Raw genomic sequence first — 20,152 nt, forward strand, 5'->3', positions numbered from 1 at the left:
TGACAAAAAGTCCTCTAACAGAGGGACTACTCACTAGGTGCAACTATCTGTTTAGGGGAAGAAAGCTCACCAACATCCGTAACAGCAGGCCATAATTAGATTTTCATAATGGTAGCCTGGGCTCCTGTTGCATTGGAGATTTTTGGGAAATGAAGATAGAAAAAGCATGTAAAAAAAGAGAAGATTCTGGCTCTGGTGGAATCATGATCTCCTTAAGGTTTGTAAAAGGTGACCCAGATAGTTCCCTGAGAACTGAGTGAGAATCTGAAGTCTGTGGCGCCGATTTCTTTGGATGCCAAATCCCTGGTACCAAGTATTTTGATGTATGGGGGTGTTTCTGATCTCCAGTACCAGTGTGGCACCCAAAGTAAAATAAGTGCAGAAGAAGCTGTCTGGACTGGTATCAATTCAACAGCCAGCATTACTGAATGTGGCCTCCATGCCACCAGAGTACTTTGGTGCTTGCTTCTCAGGCTTCTTATGCAGTACCAGGGACTCAGACATGCTACTGGTACTGAATTTTCTCCCTCAGGCAACAGGGGTCTCCGACTATTCCACTGGGACCTTCTTCTGATGTGGCAAGTTCTTGTCAGATTTAGGAGGCCTCTTTGCACCTTGATGGCTATGAGGGATTTCTCTTACCTCCAGAGCACTCAAGGCATGGCTCGAGCAGGAAAGGGCTGTGGTCCCCACTCTCAGAATCTCTAAGTTAGAAGCTGCTCTCATGGATTTCTCCATGAGGAAAATCTTGAGCCCGGACTCTAGATTTGTGTGTGGTTTTTTTAATACCTTACAAATAGCACACTTAGAAGTTACATGGCTCTCCCTGAAACAACATAAGCACTCATGTCCCTCTTCCAACAGAATAATTCTTCCACACAACGGACAAGCTGTGATGCCCGGTGAGGATGGGAGACGCAAAGTTATACTGGACGCCGAAGTCCAGTATAACCACTTACTTCCTACAAAACTAATTTTTTCGTAAGCCAATGCGTAACAAAACAAGACTAGACTAATTATTACAAAATTAAGTAAGTAAGAAGTAAGGACATTAAGAGCTTTCAACTCTCTGTCAGGGCAAAGAGCAGGAACTGGCTGGTGGCCAAGATCGGTCCGCGTTTTATTTTCTTGGGTGAGGGAAGTGCAAGAGCATATAGGGTGCATGTCCAAGCCCTAGTGGACACTGCTAAAGAAAAGCTTTCCAAACTTCTGTATAGAGGGCACAGACAGACCATGCATGGCATCCACATACATGAGAGCTCAAAGAAGAGTCTGTTAGTTGCAGACAGATTTGGATGAAACATGGTGAGCAATAAGACTTACCTTTCTCTCAGATCTTGTCTCTGTCTCTTCAGTCTTACTCTCTACACTTATATTAAGTTCTGTAAGAACATCAGAATCCTGGGCCACTATCATGCACTCTTCCTTTGGAATGTCTTGCGTGTGGTCAGACGAGCCCTTCCTCTTCGCCGCCTTTTTCTGCGACTGCGTGTTGTCACCTTTTGTTTTTCGCTGTCTGAAGTGAGCAAGCTGTGCAGGAAAGATTGAAAGAGATAAAGGGAGAGGTAAGTGAGGAAAAGATAACAAGACCATAAGATTAACACACTCATGGATAACAAAGAATCTCGTGATCTGACAAAACATGCACGTTCACAGAGAACCTGCTTTATCTTCCTACTTACTGCACATTCAGTTTCTACCTAGGCAGCAGCATAATTCACAAAAACACAACAGTTAGACTCATTTCAAGAAAAGAATCAAATTTTTACTAATACTTTCCTAACTTATATTTGTCATGTTGAAATAATCCAAAGTTACAGCCAGATAAATTAGTAAGAGACTAAGTGTTGTCCATATACTAGAACCAATAAAAATGAGACAGTCTTGAAGTCTGAGAGTCCTACAGAAAGCAGCATAGCCTCTTAGAAAAATATCTTAAAATATCTTAGCCACAGCAAATATAAAGACTAGAATTGACAAAGGTGAGTCTTCTTGCCCTTCCCCTCCCAACAAGAGAATATATAGCAAAAGTTCCCAGACAGAAAGCAGACTAAGGTACATAAATAGAAATTTAATTAAGCCAAGTCATTTTAATTTCTTCTGTTGAAAAATCAGATGCTCTACTTTATCAAACTAACACGCCCCATTGAAGCCCTAGGGATTTCCAAATAATGTCACCCATCAAAATCTACTACCCATCTTTCCTCAGTAACTTAAACATCTTAAAGAGGATTAGAGTATTTTAAACTCTAGCACTGTATGTAGGCAGCAATTCCAACCAACATCTCACTCACAGCATAAGACCAGACATTCTTCTAATAGGGAAAACCCTTCACCAAGGTTACAGCCATAGGTTATCAACCATATAGGTAAAATACCTTTATTAGTAGCTAAAAGATCTATTCAAAATCATAATAGAATGTAGAAATCTGAGAATGTAGAACTACTACATGCTAACTATACCAAAATCAATATCTGAAATAGTTTGTTTTTGTTGTGGTAAACTCTACTGAAAGAAGCAAGATTGCACTTTTCATTTCACTTGTTTTGGAAAGTGTACTTTCTGAAATGAACTAATTCCTTATTTTTCATATCTACAGCAACTTGTGTAATGATAGATTACCTAACAGCAGCTGTGCAATTGCATACCTGTTCTATACTAGACAATCTGTTTAAAGTGCTTAAGACTATGTCCCTTTGCTAAAGAAGGAATGCCAAACACCTCCCTACTCTTGAAGTGTTTATGCAGGCCACTTGATATGTTAAGAGCACTTATGAGGATCGATGCTGCTGCGATCGATGCAGCAGGAGTCAATTTAGTGGGTTTAGTGAAGACCTGCTAAATCGACCGCAGAGTCCTCTCCGCTTGACTCTGGTACTCCACTAGAACGAGAGGAGTAAGGTAAGTTGATGGGAGAGCGTCTCCCATCAACGCAGCATGGTGTAGACACTGCAGTAAGTCAATCTCAGCTACGTCCACTCCAGCTACATTATCGTAGCTGGAGTAGTATAACTTAGTTGACTTAGCCCAGTAGTGTAGACAAGGTCTGGGATGCAAACACCATTCTTCACAGTGTAGTGTTCACAACAGACCCTAATGATGCTGCATTGCTGATTAATTCATCAGTCAGAATGGGGAAGGGGACAGAGGGAAGCTCACAGAGTAAAACAGTAATGGAACTAGGGGTTGCTGCAAGGAGAGGGAAAGGCAAAGAAAGAGGGGAGAGAAACAGGAGGATTAGAAAAAGAGAACCAAAAGGCACAAAGAGCGGTAGTTTTAAAGATCAGAAAACGATCTCATAAAGTGAGGTTAAATAAGACAATAAATAATAAAAGATTAGCCACCGCACAAAGATAATATTTGACTCCTGATCCTTGTGCAAATCTCACATTTACATCAGTGGGAGAGCCACATGCACTGCTCATTATAAAAACTGTAACGCAGTCCACTGGTTTGAACATATTTTATTAAAAAGATACCACACAAACACCAGTGGCTATACTTGAGCTCCAAGTGACTACATTAGGGACAGGAAAAGAGGTCTACACAATAGAGCCTACGAATGCACAGCTATGTCAGCATGGCCCCATAGTGAAGATGCAGCATAGACCAACCGGAGTTTTTCTACCAGTGTAGGAACATCACCTCCTGAATGACATTAGCTATGCCAATGGAAGCACTCTGTCAGCATAGTCATGCCTACTCTGGGAGTTTTGTCAGCATAACTATATTGTTTGTGGTGTTTTTTTCATGATCCTGACTGACATAGCTTTGCTAATGTAAGTTTTAAGTGTAGACCAAGCCTGGTATTTGTTGGGTGCAGGTTTTATGGACTCAGAAAGGCCCTCATAATCTGTTGGGTCTTCGAGCGGCTGAAGCTTTGTTTGGTTTTGACTATAATGGAGGAGAATAGAGAGAAGGCATTCTGAGAGAGAAAGATGGAACTTTAGGTTAGTGATGACAGACTCCTAGTGACTGAGGGGGAATTGTCCTGGATTCCGAATGGTTAAAAGTAGTGAGGGTTGCTGAGGGGAAGCATGGAATGCAGTCTGTGTAGAATTTATTTTTGTGTACCTTGGGGCATAAAATAATTACACGTAAAAAACTTACTTCTGTTAATATTCACAGTACTTTAAACACATTACCCAAGACTGACACTGCACCCTATATTCTTCATAAAACTACTATGATAGGATTATGGCATAACTATGATGTATTTTATGCAAGATAGGTCACGTAAGCTATCATTGGAAAGGTTATGATGTACTGACTATGATTATCCTATTTGTATCCATGTATCATTTTTGTATCTGAAATCAGGAATATTGTCTATGTATCTGTTACAAATGTGTTTACACATGGAGAATGCCCACTAGGCAGAATGCACTCAGTCTAGATGGCTGGCTGGGAAGGGCCCATTCAGGTTAAAGGGCCATTAGGAGAAAACAACAGGCCTTAGAAGAAGCTTCTCTCTCACTTGAGGGACAGGGCGGACCCTTCCTAAGGACTCTACAAACTGCCTCTGACTCATGCCTGCTATGACACTACAGCCACATGTGACCAGGTCACCTGGCACTGGACACCATGTTGGGATACCAGTGTTTTTCCACTGACTGGCATGGGAACCAAGTTTTGAAACAAAGGGTTCCTACTATATGCAAAAGCTATATAAGGCAGGGGACTGACCTCATCGGGGTTCTTCACTGACTCCCTGCCCAAAGAGACTCCCGGAAACACCTAAGGAACAAAGACTGAACTGGGTGTAAGTGCTGAAGGGATTTTTAGGCGTAAAAGGGCGTAAGACCCAGGCTGAAGGGGTTTTTAGCCTGTGAATGAAACACCTAGGGATTCCAAGCTGTAAGTTAGTGCAGCTTGCCCCTTAAGAGCCTCAGTCTGCTTGCATCATCATTTAGGGGGAGAATTTGCTATTTATATCCGATCTGTGCAGTATATTAAGCTTAGTTTGTGTGTTTGTTTATTTGCTAGGTAATCTGTTTTGATCTGTTTGCTATCCCTTATAATCACTTAAAATCTATCTTTTGTAGTTAATAAACTTGATTTTGCTTTGCCTAAAACCAGTGTGTGGGGAAATCAACTCAGGACAGAAAGCTGTTGTATATTTCCTCTCCACATTGAGGGAGGGAGCGAATTTCATGACTTACACTGTATAGTTCTCTCTGCAGTGCAAGATGGTATAATTCTGGGTTTACACTCCAGAGAGGAGGTGCATGCCTTAGGAACTGGGAGGTGCCCTTGCTGTGCCTCCCCATGCAGAGCTGATCACAGCATCTGTATGTAACTGCAGCTGGATGTGTCCCTACCTGTATGTGTGCTGGTAAAGAGCAGGCTGGAGCCTGGGAAAGGGCTTGGCAGGCTGGTCACAGCAGTACAGTGTAAAGGGAGCCCAGTCTGGTGTCTCGGGGGGCTCAGTGGTACCCCAGTTAGAGGTGGCACCCAGGGGGAACCCATCACAAAGATATTCACATCTCTGAAGACACATTGGCAGTTCTAGTGTATTGCACTCTTCACTTTACAGAGGAGATGGAAAACAAGTTCCCAGAATCATCCAAGACCATGTCGTCATCATGTTGGTGCAAATGAAAATTAAAAGCTCCCACTTACACAATTTGAAAAAAAATATACAGTTACATAAATGGAAAGACATGAAATTTGAAAGCTGATCGCAGATTTACATGTCTAAAGTATTATTAGTAACAAAAGAACTAAAAATTATTTCTTCAAAAAGTATTTTCAAGCTTGAAAGCTTGAAGCTGAAGGCTTTTTAAAGTAAGCTAACTCTTTTTATTCGTAGATAGAGAAGATTTGGACTGCCAGTACAAAAAAATATTCAAGGAAGGGCACCAAAGCTCATGCTGTTGTACCACCATTGTTTTTCTAAGTAAAAAAGACACCACATATTGGATGTAGATCCGAAAGTGTAAAGAATTATACTTTGTTACAGGGAAAAAATGGTATGCTAAAAACACTGCTGGATGATATGGAGTTAATCTCTAATATTAAAAAGGGATGCTGTTAAAGTATAATGTTTCAAATTTGGATTAAATGAAAAACTGCACATTCACAATACTTTACAGCTAGTTATCCACTGGATCTGTTGAGTTTTTCAAAAAGTAGGGATGCCATGGATTTGAAATTAGTTAACCTTCTGGTTAGAGCTACTAAAACAAACTCAAGGTATTTGCTGTTTTGACAAATGCATGTGTATACATAACACTTTCCCCCTATTTTGTTGTGCATGTTTGAAATTTAGCATTCTTATAGACATAGCTGCAATTTACCAAACTAAAACAAGTATCAGAGGGGCAGCCGTGTTAGTCTGGATCTGCAAAAGCGGCAAAGAGTCCTGTGGCACCTTACAGACTGACAGACATATTGGAACATAAGCTTTCGTGGGCGAATACCCACTTCTTGCTTGCATATTTATACCTGCCTCTGAAAATTTCCACTACATGCATCCGATGAAGTGGGTATTCACCCAGAAAAGCTTATGCTCTAATATGTCTGTTAATCTGCCACAGGACTCTCTGCCGCTCAAATTGAAACAATTTACCAAGATTTGTGGTTGATTCTCCATCACTGGCAATTTTTAAACCAAGATAGGATGTTCTAGTTCAAACAAGACTTATTTTGTGAAAGTTCTATGGCCGATGTTAAACAGGAGGTCAGTCTAAATACTCAACTGTCCTTTCTGGCCTTGGGATACACGAATCATTGATGTGAGTTTTGGGGGTGAGATGAAGGCTGGCAACAGTTGGTTTTACTAATGGTTTAACAGATTGTAGAAACTGAACAAATTAGATTTTGGTTCTAGTTTTGGCAAGTTTTTTGACTCCAGGATGAATAATTTGTGTCTGCAAGGATTAATTCAATGGAAATGCAAGATACGTGTCAACATATAGTTGCACATTTATTTTAGTGGATGGTGAGATCTTATATCAAATCCAACTAGTTAGGAAAACTTAACACTTTTAATAGAATGATTCCATGATTATAAATTATACCACAATTTAAAAAGTGAGTATTTTCTAATTTTCTAATAATATGAAGAATGTATAGACCATAAAATCGTGGTAATAAAGCACTTGTTACATTAACAGCAATTCTCCAGTGCATTCTCCTATGTGTTTCCTGTCTGGGAAATGAGTTACACAGAAGATCTCAACAACCAATGATGCATTTTCCTTAATTGCTTACTTACCAATTGTAAGCTAGAATATAAACTATTCTATTTATTTTACTTTTCTTTTCTTTAAATGGCCTCTCCAGGTAAATAATGGCTCCTGGAATTGATGAGCTACAAAGCCTTTAATAGAATGCATCCAATGAAGTGAGCTGTAGCTCACGAAAGATTACGCTCAAATAAATTTGTTAGTCTCTAAGGCGCCACAAGTACTCCTTTTCTTTTTGCGAATACAGACTAACACAGCCGCTACTCTGAAACCTTTAACAGCTAGGTTACCACTCACCATACAATACAGGTCAGCACGGACAGTCATTACCACTTGATGTCTGATTTCTGACCTGTGTGAAATGAACTTTTAGCTTCCCTATTTTCACGGACAGGATTGCAAATGACAAATTATTGTCAGTACTTGCATTGTTGAGAATCTCAAAAGAGAGCCAAGAATTGAATGGTCTGTGGAGTCTCACTTTCGCTGCTAGGGGATGTGGATTTAAGCATATTACCCCACCAACGTGGAACAGAAGTCTTTGCTGTGCAAACCAACAGATTTCACTTTCTGTTGCTGTCAGATATAGCATTACAGTTCATTTAAAGAAGCTGAAAGCACTTTGATAAATTGATTAAAAGGTGGTCTGATTTCATGGTACAGTAATTTTTGCAACGGCCCCTGTATCCTTTGCTGAAATATCACATGTAAACTTCCTACCAGAATACACCTCAAAGTATCACAGTAGATACCGCCAGATGGCCAACAGCACAGGAAGCAGGCCTATGCTTCCCTCTCTAGTCCATGAGTGAAATTACCAGTGTCACAAGACTGAACTGAAACCACTGGCGTTTATGCTCTATAGAGTGCTACCCAAAGATCCTTAACTTAGGGCACATCTACACTTGCAAACTTACAGCGCCAGCAGTTACAGTGCCGCTCAGAGAGCGCCGAAGGAAAACCGCTGTTGTGTGTTCACACTGACAGCTGCCTGCACAATAGGGTGCTCACACTTGCAGTGCTATTCGCAGCCGTGCATTCTAGGCAGCTATCCCACAGAGCACCTCTTTCGCTTTTGCCACTAAGACTTGTGGGAAGGCGGAAGGGGTCACGGGACATCCTGGGTCCTGTCCCAATGCCCCATGATGCATTGCTTCACTTCCCAGCAATCCCTGTGCTTCCGTCCGCATTTGGTGCCATCTTTCAACAGTTTGTGTACTGTGCACCCTGCCCTGCCTCTTTCTGGGTGCAGGAATGGATCCCGAGCTGTTACCAGAACGTTGCTCATGCTGATAACACATCATGAGTGGCAATGGAGTTACTCCTTAAACTACAAAGGCAAGAGGAGTGTGACATAGTTCTCGCCACACATACTAGCTACGACACGAGATTGCTTGTGGCATTCACGGAGATGCTGACCACAGTGGAACGCTGCTTTTGGCTTGGGAAACAAGCACTGAGTGAGGGGATAACATCGTGATGCACGTCTGGGAAGACGAACAGTGGCTGCAGAACTTTCGCATGAGGAAAGCCACATTCATGGGACTGTGTGATGAGCTCACCCCAGCCCTACGGAGCAAGGACACGAGAATGAGAGCTGCCCTCTTGCTGGAGAAGCACATGGCGATTGCACTGTGGAAGCTGGCTACTCCAGACTGCTACCAATCTGTTGCTAACCAGTTTGGAGTGGGAAAGTCGACCATTGGAGTCGTGTTGATGGAAGTGTGCAGGGCCATTAATCACATCCTGCTCCAAAAGACAGTGACTCTGGGCAACGTGCGTGACATTGTGGATGGCTTTGCACAAATGGGCTCCCCTAACTGCGGAGGGGCAATAGATGGCACACACATTCCAATTCTGGCACCAGACAACCTAGCCACCGAGTACATTAATCGCAAGGGGTATTTCTCAATGGTTCTCCAGGCACTTGTGGATCACCGTGGGCGTTTCACAGACATTAATGCAGGCTGGTCTGGAAAGGTGCAGGATGCATGCATCTTTCGGAACACTGGCCTGTTCAAGGAGCTGCAAACAGGGACTTTCTTCCTGGACCAGAAGATCACCGTAGGGGAAGTCGAAATGCCCACTGTGATTCTGGGAGACCCCACCTACCCCTTAATGCCGTGGCTCATGAAGCCATACATGGGGCAACTTGACAGCAGCAAGGAGCGGTTCAACAACAGACTGAGCAAGTGCAGAATGACTGTGGACATTCGGTGCATTCGGACATTTAAAAGCCCGCTGTGTGCATTCGGACATTTAAAAGCCCGCTGGTGATGCCTGTATGGGAAGCTGGACATGGCCAAAGTCAATACTCCTATGCTTATAGCCACGTGCTGTACGCTCCATAGCATTTGTGAAGGGAAGGGTGAAAGCTTCACTCAGGGCTGGACCGCAGAGGCTCAGCGCCTGGAGGCTGAGTTTGAACAGCCGGAGACCACAGCTATTAGAGGGGCACAGCACGGGGCCACAAGGATCAGGGATGCTTTGAGGCAGTAATCTGAAGCTGAAAGCCACTAATATTTGTTGCTATGCTTGGGATTGCAGTGCTTGTAATGCTAAGAGGTGGATGGCTCACATGATGCAAGAAGGGGCCTTAACATAATTGTATGTTGCTTTGCAGTGCTCTTTTTGCTTTCACGTAATAGAAAAAAAGATTGCTTTCAAACAAACAATTCTTTTATTGAAAGACAACAACCAGAGAAGAGTCAAATGGGAAAAAAAAATTCATCAGCAGGGAGGAGGATGGGGGAAGGGAAGGTCTCAAGTGGAGGTGGGGTCCCGGGATGGCTACAGATTTGTGTATGCCCAGGGATCATACCCAACCTTCTCCTTTGGAGTACGATGCAGCAGGTTCTGTACTTCAGCAGGGCCAAACTGCAGAGGGATGGGTGTTGAGTGCAGTTCATAGTGGGAGTCCACACTGCTGTACTGTGAGGAGGGAGGAGTGGAATGCTGCGGGTAGAGAGTGGAGCCAGGAGGTTGATAGGAGTGTGTAGGCAGTGTGGGGGGGGGCAAAGGGGGGGGCCACGGGACAGAGTTTTGTGACAGCAGCTGCAGGGGAGTGCGGGCACAGAACTGCTCGGTTTGAAGAGCTAGTATCAGCTGAAGCGTGTCTGCTAGGCGCTCCATAACTGTTAAGAGCCACTCCGTGGCTTCTTTCTGGTGTGCCGCATTCTCTTTTCAGTCCTTTTTCTCGCTGTCCCGCCACTCCTTCAATTCCTTTTTCTCAGCAGCGGAGTGCATCATAACTTCATGCATAAAGTCCTCCTTAGTTCTTCTTGGACACTTCCTAATAATTCAAAACCATTCTACCACCGATAAAGAGGGAAGCTCCCAAGGTCATCTCTGTGAAGTTTAAATGCAGCATTCTGCAGAAACAATATTGTTTGCAATATAGACAACACTGTTTCAGTGCTTTAAAACACAGCCAGTACTCTCACACCTGTCACTAACTGGCTGACCCCAGGTACACAAGCCACAAGACCTCCAAAATGGCGAGTAGCGGCAGGGGCAGGGTAAATCACTGGACCCTGCTATACACTGGGCACATGCCTCTTGGGAACTTGGGGAGAGTTAGCACTGTAGGGTGGGCCTGATAATCATTCTTGTCCCCACACTTTCCAGAGGAGGTGAACATTATGGAAGATATCTCGCTGCTGAGGGTGAGCAGGGAATCAAGGGAGGGTCTTCTCCAAGCCTGCGGCTTCCACCCTGGCCCCTATGCAGCTAGCCTCTGTGCAGCAATGTTGTCCCCCCATCCCACCCCACCCATAACGGCACAGTGGCGCAGGAAATTTATGGTTAATGGGGCAAGAAACAAAGCAGCTCTGTCAAGGAACCTGTGGCAGTGGATTGCCCAGTATCTCCACGAGAGTTTCCTGGAGATCTCTGAGGGAGATTTCCGTGAAGTGAGGGAGTGTATCAACAGCCTGTTCTGCTGCTCAAACTAGGCATGCGGTGGGAGACAAGCCTGCTTTCTGCAACCCTCCTACCCCCAACATCTCACATCAGCAATTCCCAAACTCAGATCCACTTACCAGAGGCCTCCTCTCTTGTCTGTGCTTCGGCAAGATCCAACCGCTGTGACTGGCTAGGCTCCTCCAGGGTAGAAAAGACCTCCTGACTGCATGCATCTCTGGCCTCCAAGTCATCCTCTGCCTCTGGGTTCCCCTCCCTCCTTCATCCAAGATTGCCTCCTCCCGGCTCAGTGCACTCTCAACTGGCACGCAAACCAATGAAGTATCCACAGGGGACTTTGCAGTGGAGGTGGGCTCACCACCGAGTATCGCTTCCAGCTCTTTGTAGAACCGGCAGCTGGTGGGTGCAGCACCGGAGTGGCAGTTTGCCTCCCATGCCCTGCGGTAGGCGTTCCGCAGCTCCTTCCCTTTGACCCCGCACGGCCGTGTGTCCCGGTCATGGCCTTTTTCTGTCATGCATCTAGAAATCTGTCTGTAGGTATCATCATTCCAACGGCTGGAGCACAGCTGGGACTGCACAGCCTCCCCTCCCCAAATCCCGATGAGGTCCAGCAGCTTGGCATTGCTCCAAGCAGGGGACCGCCTAGTGCGTGGAGCAGGCGTGGCCACCTGGAAAGATGCGCTGAGACCACTGCACGTACCACCGAGCAAACAGGAAGGGGACTTTCAAATTTGCACAGGAATGTCCGGGGTGGGGCTGACAGTGGGTCACCTGAGGGCAGGGCAGTCGAGTTCAAACCGATGGGCAGAGAGGTAAGAACAGATATTGTGGGACACCTCCTGGAGGCCAATCGCAGCAGTGTCATCACCCTGGCGACTACACAGGCACCAGAGTGCTGTGAGCCCCAGCACAGAAAGCTCTATGCCCCTCCTCGGGGTGGTTATCTTAGAGCGCTGCATCTGCACAGTTTCTGCGCACTCGGTTCCTTGGCCATCTGTGCACCTCGGGAGCTACAGCGCTCACAGCTGCTTTACTGCATGCAAACTTGCCAGGGTACACGGGGCCTTAAAGTGCAAATAAAACAAATTAGCTTAGTTCTTGTTTTTTCAGTTACTAACTGGATTAAATTTGCTGGTAGAAACATAAGATCGTAGCCAAGGTGCTGCATGCTCTGCAGCAAGCTGGAAATTCTGTTACAAGGACCCTTGATTCTAGGACACACTGGTGAAAATTCTCAAAGTTCAGTGGCAGTTTTAGATACATTTTAATAATGAGTTTTCTAAAACCACTATGCAAATGAATAATTCAATCACAACAGTAGTTCCTGTATTTGATTTTAAATTTGTTTGTTTTATATTCTCCACGCACTTTCAATGCCAAATGTTGTCATCTTGAATTTTCAAAAGTTAACTAAGGGTATGTCTACACTGGAAACTTCAAAGCACTGCTGCGGGAACGCTCCTGCATCAGCGCTTTGAAGTGCGACTGTGGTTGCGTGCGAGCGCTGGGGATTAGCTCCGAGTGCTGGGAGCATGGCTCCCAGAGCTCACAGCCTATCTACACTAGTGCTTTAAAGCGTTCAGACTTGCTGCACTCACACCCCGAGCCAGCAAGTTAGAGCGCTATAAAATGTAACCTAATTAAGACAAATGGGGCAGTTCACACCTCTGAGGTGGTCTGCAAACTATTGGCCAGGTCTACATTCAAAAGTTAAGCCAACCCAGCTGTTTCTCTCAGAACTGTGAAAAAGCCAGACCCCTGAGCCCTGTAGTTAGGCCAACCTAACCGCCATTGTAGACAGCCCTACATAGACGGAAGAATTCTTCCATCGACATAGCTACTGCTTCTCAGGCAGGTGGAGTCACCACAGCAATGGGAGAATCCCTTCTGTCGCTGTAGTGAATGGCTATGCTGAAGAACTACAGTGGCACTGCTGTAGCTATCCTGCTGTAGCATTGTTAGGGTAGGCTAGCCCACAAGAAAGTCTGGTCCACACAAAACATTAGTCAACACAGCTCCATCAGTCAGCAATGTGAAAAATCTACACCACTGACCAATGTAGCTAAGCTGACCTAACTCCCAATATAGATGCAGCTACATAACGGAAAAAAATGCTTCTGTCGATGTACCTACGGTTGCTCGGGGAGGTAGTAGTCTTACACTAATAGAAAACACCTTCCATTTCTGCAGGCTGGATCTACACTACAAAGTTATGCCAGCATACCTACAGCAATGTACCTATGCATCCGATGAAGTGAGCTGTAGCTCAGGAAAGCTTATGCTCAGATACATTTGTTAGTCTCTAAGGTGCCACAAGTCCTCCTTTTCTCTATGCCAGTATGGTTTCTGTAGTGTACAAATACCCAAAGAAAATGATGCACCAGTTTACATCCATTTCAAGGTTACCTTTGTATCCAGGAGGGCTAGAAATATAATTTTTTAAGAACAATGCAGTTTGCAGAACTCTACAGCAAATAGTGTATTCCTCAGCAAATGCTGCTACCATGGAACCACTGAATACACAGGACCTTTGTTATAGCAGACTTTCCCTTTTCACTTGTTTAAGCTTCTTATTTGATGCTTCTTTCTAGAGATCTGTGATACTGCTGAATCTTTCCATCACACTAAACAGACAATATTTATCAAAGTATTAACTGTGGGTGTTTTCAAAATTAAAAGTATTCTGCAGTTATATAAAAATAGTATAGCAATACATTTCAAGTAACTGTGGTATTACTCTTGGAATCCAAGGATCTGGTGAGGACTAAAATTACTTGCAATACAAGTACTGAATGTTGGTATATTTTAATGCTGTAAGATTATTTTAATTCTTGAGTCCAGGAGCCTGAATTGCTTGTTTGTTACATTCCCTGCAATGCCTGGGGAAATCCTTGAGTGTTTGGGAGATGCTTTTAGAGAAGTTTAAAACCAGGTTACAGCTGGTTGCTCTTCACTCAGCCACAAGAACAGGATGCTAAAGTTATAAGATATACATGCTGGAATACAAATCTAATCAAATGGCTGCCTTTCTATTAAAAAAGCAGGAAAACCTCTAGACCAGCGGTGGGCAAACTTTTTGGCCTAGGGGCCACATCTAGGTATAGAAATTATATGGCAGGCCATGAATGCTCACGAAATTGGGGGTTGGGGTGCGGGAGGGGATGAGGGCTCTGGGGTGGGGCCAGAAATGAGGAGTTATGGGTGTGGGAGGGGGCTCCGGACTGGGGCAGGGGCTTAGGATGGGGGGGGGGTGCTCTGGGCTGAGACCGAGGGGTTCGGAGAGCGGGACAGGGATCAGGGCTGGGGAAGAGGGTTGGGGTGTGGGGGAGGGCTTGGGGGTGCAGGTTCCAGGCAGCACTTACCATAATCAGTGGTATGTCCCCCCCTCCTGCTCCTACATGGAGGTACAGCCAAGCAGCTCTGCCCCATTTGCAGGCACCGCCCCTGCAGCTCCCGGAAGCAGCGGCATGCCCCCCTCCCACCCCCGGTCTCCAGCTCCTAAGCGGAGGCGCAGCACTAAGCAGCTCTGTGTCAGGTTCCCAACCAATGGGAGTTGCAGGGGGCAACGCTTGGGGTGGGTGCTGCATGCCGAGCCCCCTGGCTGCCCCTACACATAGGAGCCAGAGGGGGCACATGCCGCTACTTCCGGGAGCCACATGGGAAGCCTGCAACCCCGCTCCCTGGCTGGAGTATGAAGCAGGGCAAGCCCCTGACCCCACTCCCCAGCAGGAGGTTGAGGGCCAGATTAAAAGGTCCAACGGGCCGGTCATGGCCCGTTAGCCATAGTGTGCCCACAACCCCTGCTCTAGATCATAGAATCATAGAATATCAGGGTTGGAAGGGACCTCAGGGGGTCATCTAGTCCAACCCCCTGCTCAAAGCAGGACCAATCCCCAATTAAATCATCCCAGCCAGGGCTTTGTCAAGCCTGACCTTAAAAACTTCTAAGGAAGGAGATTCCACCACCTCCCTAGGTAATGCATTCCAGTGTTTCACCACCCTCCTAGTGAAGAAGATTTTCCTAATATCCAACCTAAACCTCCCCCACTGCAACTTGAGACCATTACTCCTTGTCCTGTCCTCTTCTACCACTGAGAATAGTCTAGAACCATCCTCTCTGGAACCACCTCTCAGGTAGTTGAAAGCAGCTATCAAATCCCCCCTCATTCTTCTCTTCTGCAGACTAAACAATCCCAGTTCCCTCAGCCTCTCCTCATAACTCATGTGTTCCAGACCCCTAATCATTTTTGTTACCCTTCGCTGGACTCTCTCCAATTTATCCACATCCTTCTTGTAGTGTGGGGCCCAAAAGTGGACACAGTACTCCAGATGAGGCCTCACCAATGTCGAATAGAGGGGAACGATCACGTCCCTCGATCTGCTCGCTATGCCCCTACTTATACATCCCAAAATGCCATTGGCCTTCTTGGCAACAAGGGCACACTGCTGACTCATATCCAGCTTCTCATCTCATCAAGACTTCCTTGAATTGATAACCTTCCATCATTCTGTCAGGACGATGGCATTTCATCTTTACCCAGAGTCCTCTCCCCCCAACACCAGTAGAACCCCTGTGATCTGCAGGAAACCACAAACCTGCACCCCTCTGGAAGCTCACTCCTTTTCCCCAGTAGCATGGCTCAATCCTACCTAGTACTCTCCTCTTTCTAGAGTGGGATGTAGGTGGAGCAAAAGTGGGGAGTATATGCAGAGAAGCTAATATAGCCTGGCATTGCATGAACTTTTTGCAACCATCTTCTGTGGATATGTAGGAATGACACTGCAACCATCCCTGTCTACTGCAACTTCACCCCCTCCTCCTATGCAGAAAACAAACTTTGCAGAGAGCCTCTCTGTGTCTATTGGGGGCAGATAGACTCCAATAAGGTCATTAGGTATGGGCAGCATACTTCCTTTCCCAGAGCTGGGGATTTAGCTTGAGTGCCACCTGTCCCAAAGTGGAGAGGAAAAAGCCTATCTTTTTCCATCATTTCAGGTCTACATGCAGACTAGGGATTGGAGGTTGCAAGCCTTACCACATTAATGTGCACCTTTGAGTGCTTATCCTCACTGCAAAGCTAACTCAAGTTCCATGCACACACAAAAACCTTGAAATCAAGCATGATGGTGGTTTTAATTCAAGTTGGCTGGCCAATCAGAGGGTAGATACTAAAGATCAAGTTAGCACAACTCACCAGCTGCTAGAACAACCATTCTGTGCAGCTCAAGTATTATTTTGCAGCGTGGCTGCTTTTATGTGAAAGGAGTTAACTCAAGTGCAGGCAACTCTAGTTAACTATGCAGTGAAGAGGAGACCAAGAAGTTTTGCATGCCTCTCTCCCCTCACTTTTCTGGACAGACAGCTTTCCAGACTTACACTTGGAATACAACCAGTTTTGTATGAATTGGGTAAAGGAGCCTGCTCTGCACTCTGAAAAGCCATTCTATCCTGTGAAGACTATGAAAAGAGTTACCTTCAGGAAAGACTCTTTAGATAGCCTACAAATATAATTGTAGTTAAAAAGCAGCAAGCAGTACTGACCTGCATAAAATAGATTTAGAGGTTGAGCAGAGTCTACCAATACAAAATGGAAGTTGACTAGACTTTTTACAAATTCTGTGACTTTTTGCTTCGGAACACTGATTGGTGTCTTCAGTGACGAAAGTACTATACTTGAGACTTTCCGATACACAGTAGAACAGTCCCACCCCTGGACTGACAGCCTCTGTGCTGTTGCAGAGGATGAAAGTCTCAGGGAAGGAGAACATCCAACTGGAGCAGAGGGAAACGATCCCGTAGTTGGTACCCTCCTTCCAGATAATGTTGTGGTATCCTCTCGCACTGAGGATACCTCTCCGGAGGAGGGAACTCCACTTATTAGGAAGAGACCGGTATTAGTAATGGACAATTCAATCATTAAAAACATAGATAGCTAGGTTTGCGATGACCAGGAGAACCGCATGGTGCCTTGCCTGCCTGGTGCGAAGATTGCGGATCTCTCGAGACATCTAGACAGACTTATGCAAAGTGCTGTGGAAGAGCTGGTGGTCATGGTACATGTAGATACGAGTGACATAGGGAAGGATAGGAGAGAGGTCCTAGAGGTCAAATTTAGGCTGCTAGATAAGAGATTGAAGTCCATGACCTCCATGGTAGCATTCTCTGAAATGCTTCCAGTTCCACGCGCAGAGACATTTGAACAGGCAGAACCATAGGGTCTCAATGTCTGGATGAGACGATGATGTAGGGAGGAAGGGTTTAGATTTATTAGGAACTGGGGAAACTTTTGGGAAAGGGGCTGCCTATAAAGGAAGGATGGGCTCCACCTAAACCAAAATGGAACCAGATTGCTGGCACTTTAAATTAAAAAGTTGTTGAGCAGTTTTTAAACTAAGGGCTGGTGGAGAGCCGACAGGTGCAGAGGAGCACATGGTTCGGACAGAGACATCCCTTAGGGGAGGATCTGTTAATGGAGATTCTCTATGTCCTACTAATGGGAAGAGGATGGAAGATGATACAGGTAGGATCTGATGAGAAACAGTCAAATGATAAAAAGTCACATTCAATTACATTATGTAATGCCAGACAGCTAAAAGGTGACAAGTTTTTAAAGTGCTTATGTACCAATGCTAGGAGTCTAAATAATAAGATGCGTGAACTTGAGTGCTTCGTATTAAACAAGGATATTGATATAATAGGCATCACAGAAACTTGGTGGAATGAGGATAATCAATGGGACACAGTAACATAAGGGTACAAAATATATCAGAGGACAGAACAGGTCATGCTGGTGGGGGAGTGGCACTATATGTGAAAGAAAGCATAGAATCAAATGAAGTAAAAATGTTAAATGAACCAAACTGTACCATAGAATCTCTAATAATAAGAATATAGAGATATAGAATATAATAATAAGAATATAGAATATAGGGATATATTACCGACCACCTGACCAGGATGGTGATATGGACTGGGAAATGCTCAGGGAGATGAGAGAGGCTATTAAAATAAAAAAGGGGGATTTCAACTATCCCCATATTAACTGGGTACATGTCACCTCAGGACGGGATGAAGAGATAAAGTTTCCTGACATCTTAAATGACTGCTTCTTGGAGCAGCTAGTCCTGTAACCCACAAGACGAGAGGCAATTCTTGATTTAGTCCTAAATGGAACACAGCTTCTGGTCCAAGAGGTGAAAATAGCTGGACCCCTTGGCAATAGTAACCATAATAATATTAAAATTAACATCCCTGTGGCGGGGAAAACACCACAGCAGCTCAATGTAGCATTTCATTTCAGAAAGGGGGACTACACAAAAATGAAGAAGTTAGTGAAACAGAAATTAAAAGGTTACAGCACCAAAAGTGAACTGCCTACAAGCTGAGTGGAAACTTTTTAAAGACACCATAATAGAGGCTCAACTTAAATGTTTACCCCAAATTAAAAAACATAGTAAGAGAACCAAAACAGTGGAAGCATGGCTAAACAAAGTAAAAGAAGCAGTGAGACACAAAAAGGCATCCTTTAAAAAGTGAAAGTTAAATCCTAGGGAGGAAAACAGAAAGGAGCATAAACTCTGGCAAATGAAGTGTGAAAATATAATTAGGAAGGCCAAAAAAGAATCTGAAGAACAGCTAGCCATAGACTCAAAAGGTAATAGCAAAAAAATGTACATCAGAAGCAGGAAGCCTGCTAAACAACCAGTGGGGCCCCTGGATGAGGGAGATTCCCAATCCTGAGCCATTCTTTTTAGGTGACAAATCTGAGAAACTGTCCCAGATTGAGTTGCCATTTAGAGGAGGTTTTGGACCAAATTGATAAACTAAACAGTCATAAGTCACCAGGACCAGATGGTATTCACCCAAGAGTTCTGAAGAAACTCAAATATGAAACTGCCGAACAATTAACAGTAGTCTGTAACCTATCATTTCAATCAGCTTCTGTACCAAATGACTGGAGGATAGCTAATGTGATACCAATTTTTTTAAAGGGCTCCAGAGCAGCGTTCTAATTTTTCCCACCCATGTACGGAACCAATTTTGTTACATGCACCAATATGGAGGAGATGCGTGACACATCACCTTCATAGAATATTAGGGTTGGAAGAGACCTCAAGAGGTCATCTAGTCCAATCCCCTGCTCAAAGCAGGACCAACACCAATTAAATCATTCCAGCCAAGGCTTTGTCAAGCCAGGCCTTAAAAAGCTCTAAGGATGGAGATTCCACCACCTCTCTACAAATTCATGCAGTGGTAGCGCTGTCTCTGGGGAGGGGCCGGGGATGAGGGGCTCAGGGCCAGGGCAGAGGGTTCAGTGAAGGGGGTGAGGGCTCCAGCTGGGGGTGGAGGGATGGGGGACTCAGGGCAGGGGCAGAAGGTTGGGGGGCAGAGGTGTGAAGGCTCCATCTGGGGGTGCGGGCTCTGGGGTGGGGCCAGGGATGAGGAGTTTGCAGTGCAGGAGAGTACTCCGGGGCTACAGCGGGCAGAAAGGACTCCCCCCAGCTCTCTCTCTTCACAACAGCACCTGGGCTGTGGGGGAGAGGCGCCACCCCACACCACAGCAGCTCCGTAGCCGTGCAACCCCACCCCAGCCACAGCAGGGCTGGGAACCCCGGCCACCGCAGGTCTGGACCGTGGCAAGGCTGGGTGCCCCAGCAGGGCCAGGCTAGGTTGAGGCTGGGGGAGGGGCACCCCTGGCCTGGCCCCGTGCGAGTTCCCTGAGTGCCTGCACAGTGCTAAATAGGCACCTGCGCGGCCATGTGGCTTATAGGAAACCTAATTTCAGAGGTAATTCCGGCAATTACAGGCTGGTAAACCTGACTTCAGCACAGGGCAAACTGGTTGAAACTATAATAAAGAACAAAATTGTCAGACACATAGATTAACATAATTTGTTGGGGAAGAGTCAACATGGTTTTTGTAAAGGAAAATCATGCCTCACTAATCTACTAGAATTCTTTGAGGGGGGTCAACAAGCATGTGGACAAGAGTGATCCAGTGGATATAATGTACTTAGATCTTCAGAAAGCCTTTGACAAG

At 45.2% G+C, this 20,152-nt stretch overlaps 1 protein-coding gene across 8 annotated transcripts in view; it reads right to left on the reverse strand.

Annotated features, from left to right (window-relative positions):
• The window catches only part of PCNT (pericentrin), a 239,033-nt gene that overhangs the window by 212,119 nt on the left and 6,762 nt on the right, over positions 1–20,152 (reverse strand). For all 8 annotated transcript variants that reach the window (XM_048869001.2, XM_048868996.2, XM_075118197.1 and 5 more), the window contains exon 2: positions 1,324–1,530. In XM_048869001.2, the coding sequence (XP_048724958.2) occupies positions 1,324–1,530 (207 nt within the window). The remainder of the gene's footprint in view (positions 1–1,323; positions 1,531–20,152) is intronic.

This window comes from Caretta caretta, chromosome 11 (assembly GCF_965140235.1).
Source record: "Caretta caretta isolate rCarCar2 chromosome 11, rCarCar1.hap1, whole genome shotgun sequence".
Classification (NCBI taxonomy): Eukaryota; Metazoa; Chordata; order Testudines; family Cheloniidae; genus Caretta; species Caretta caretta.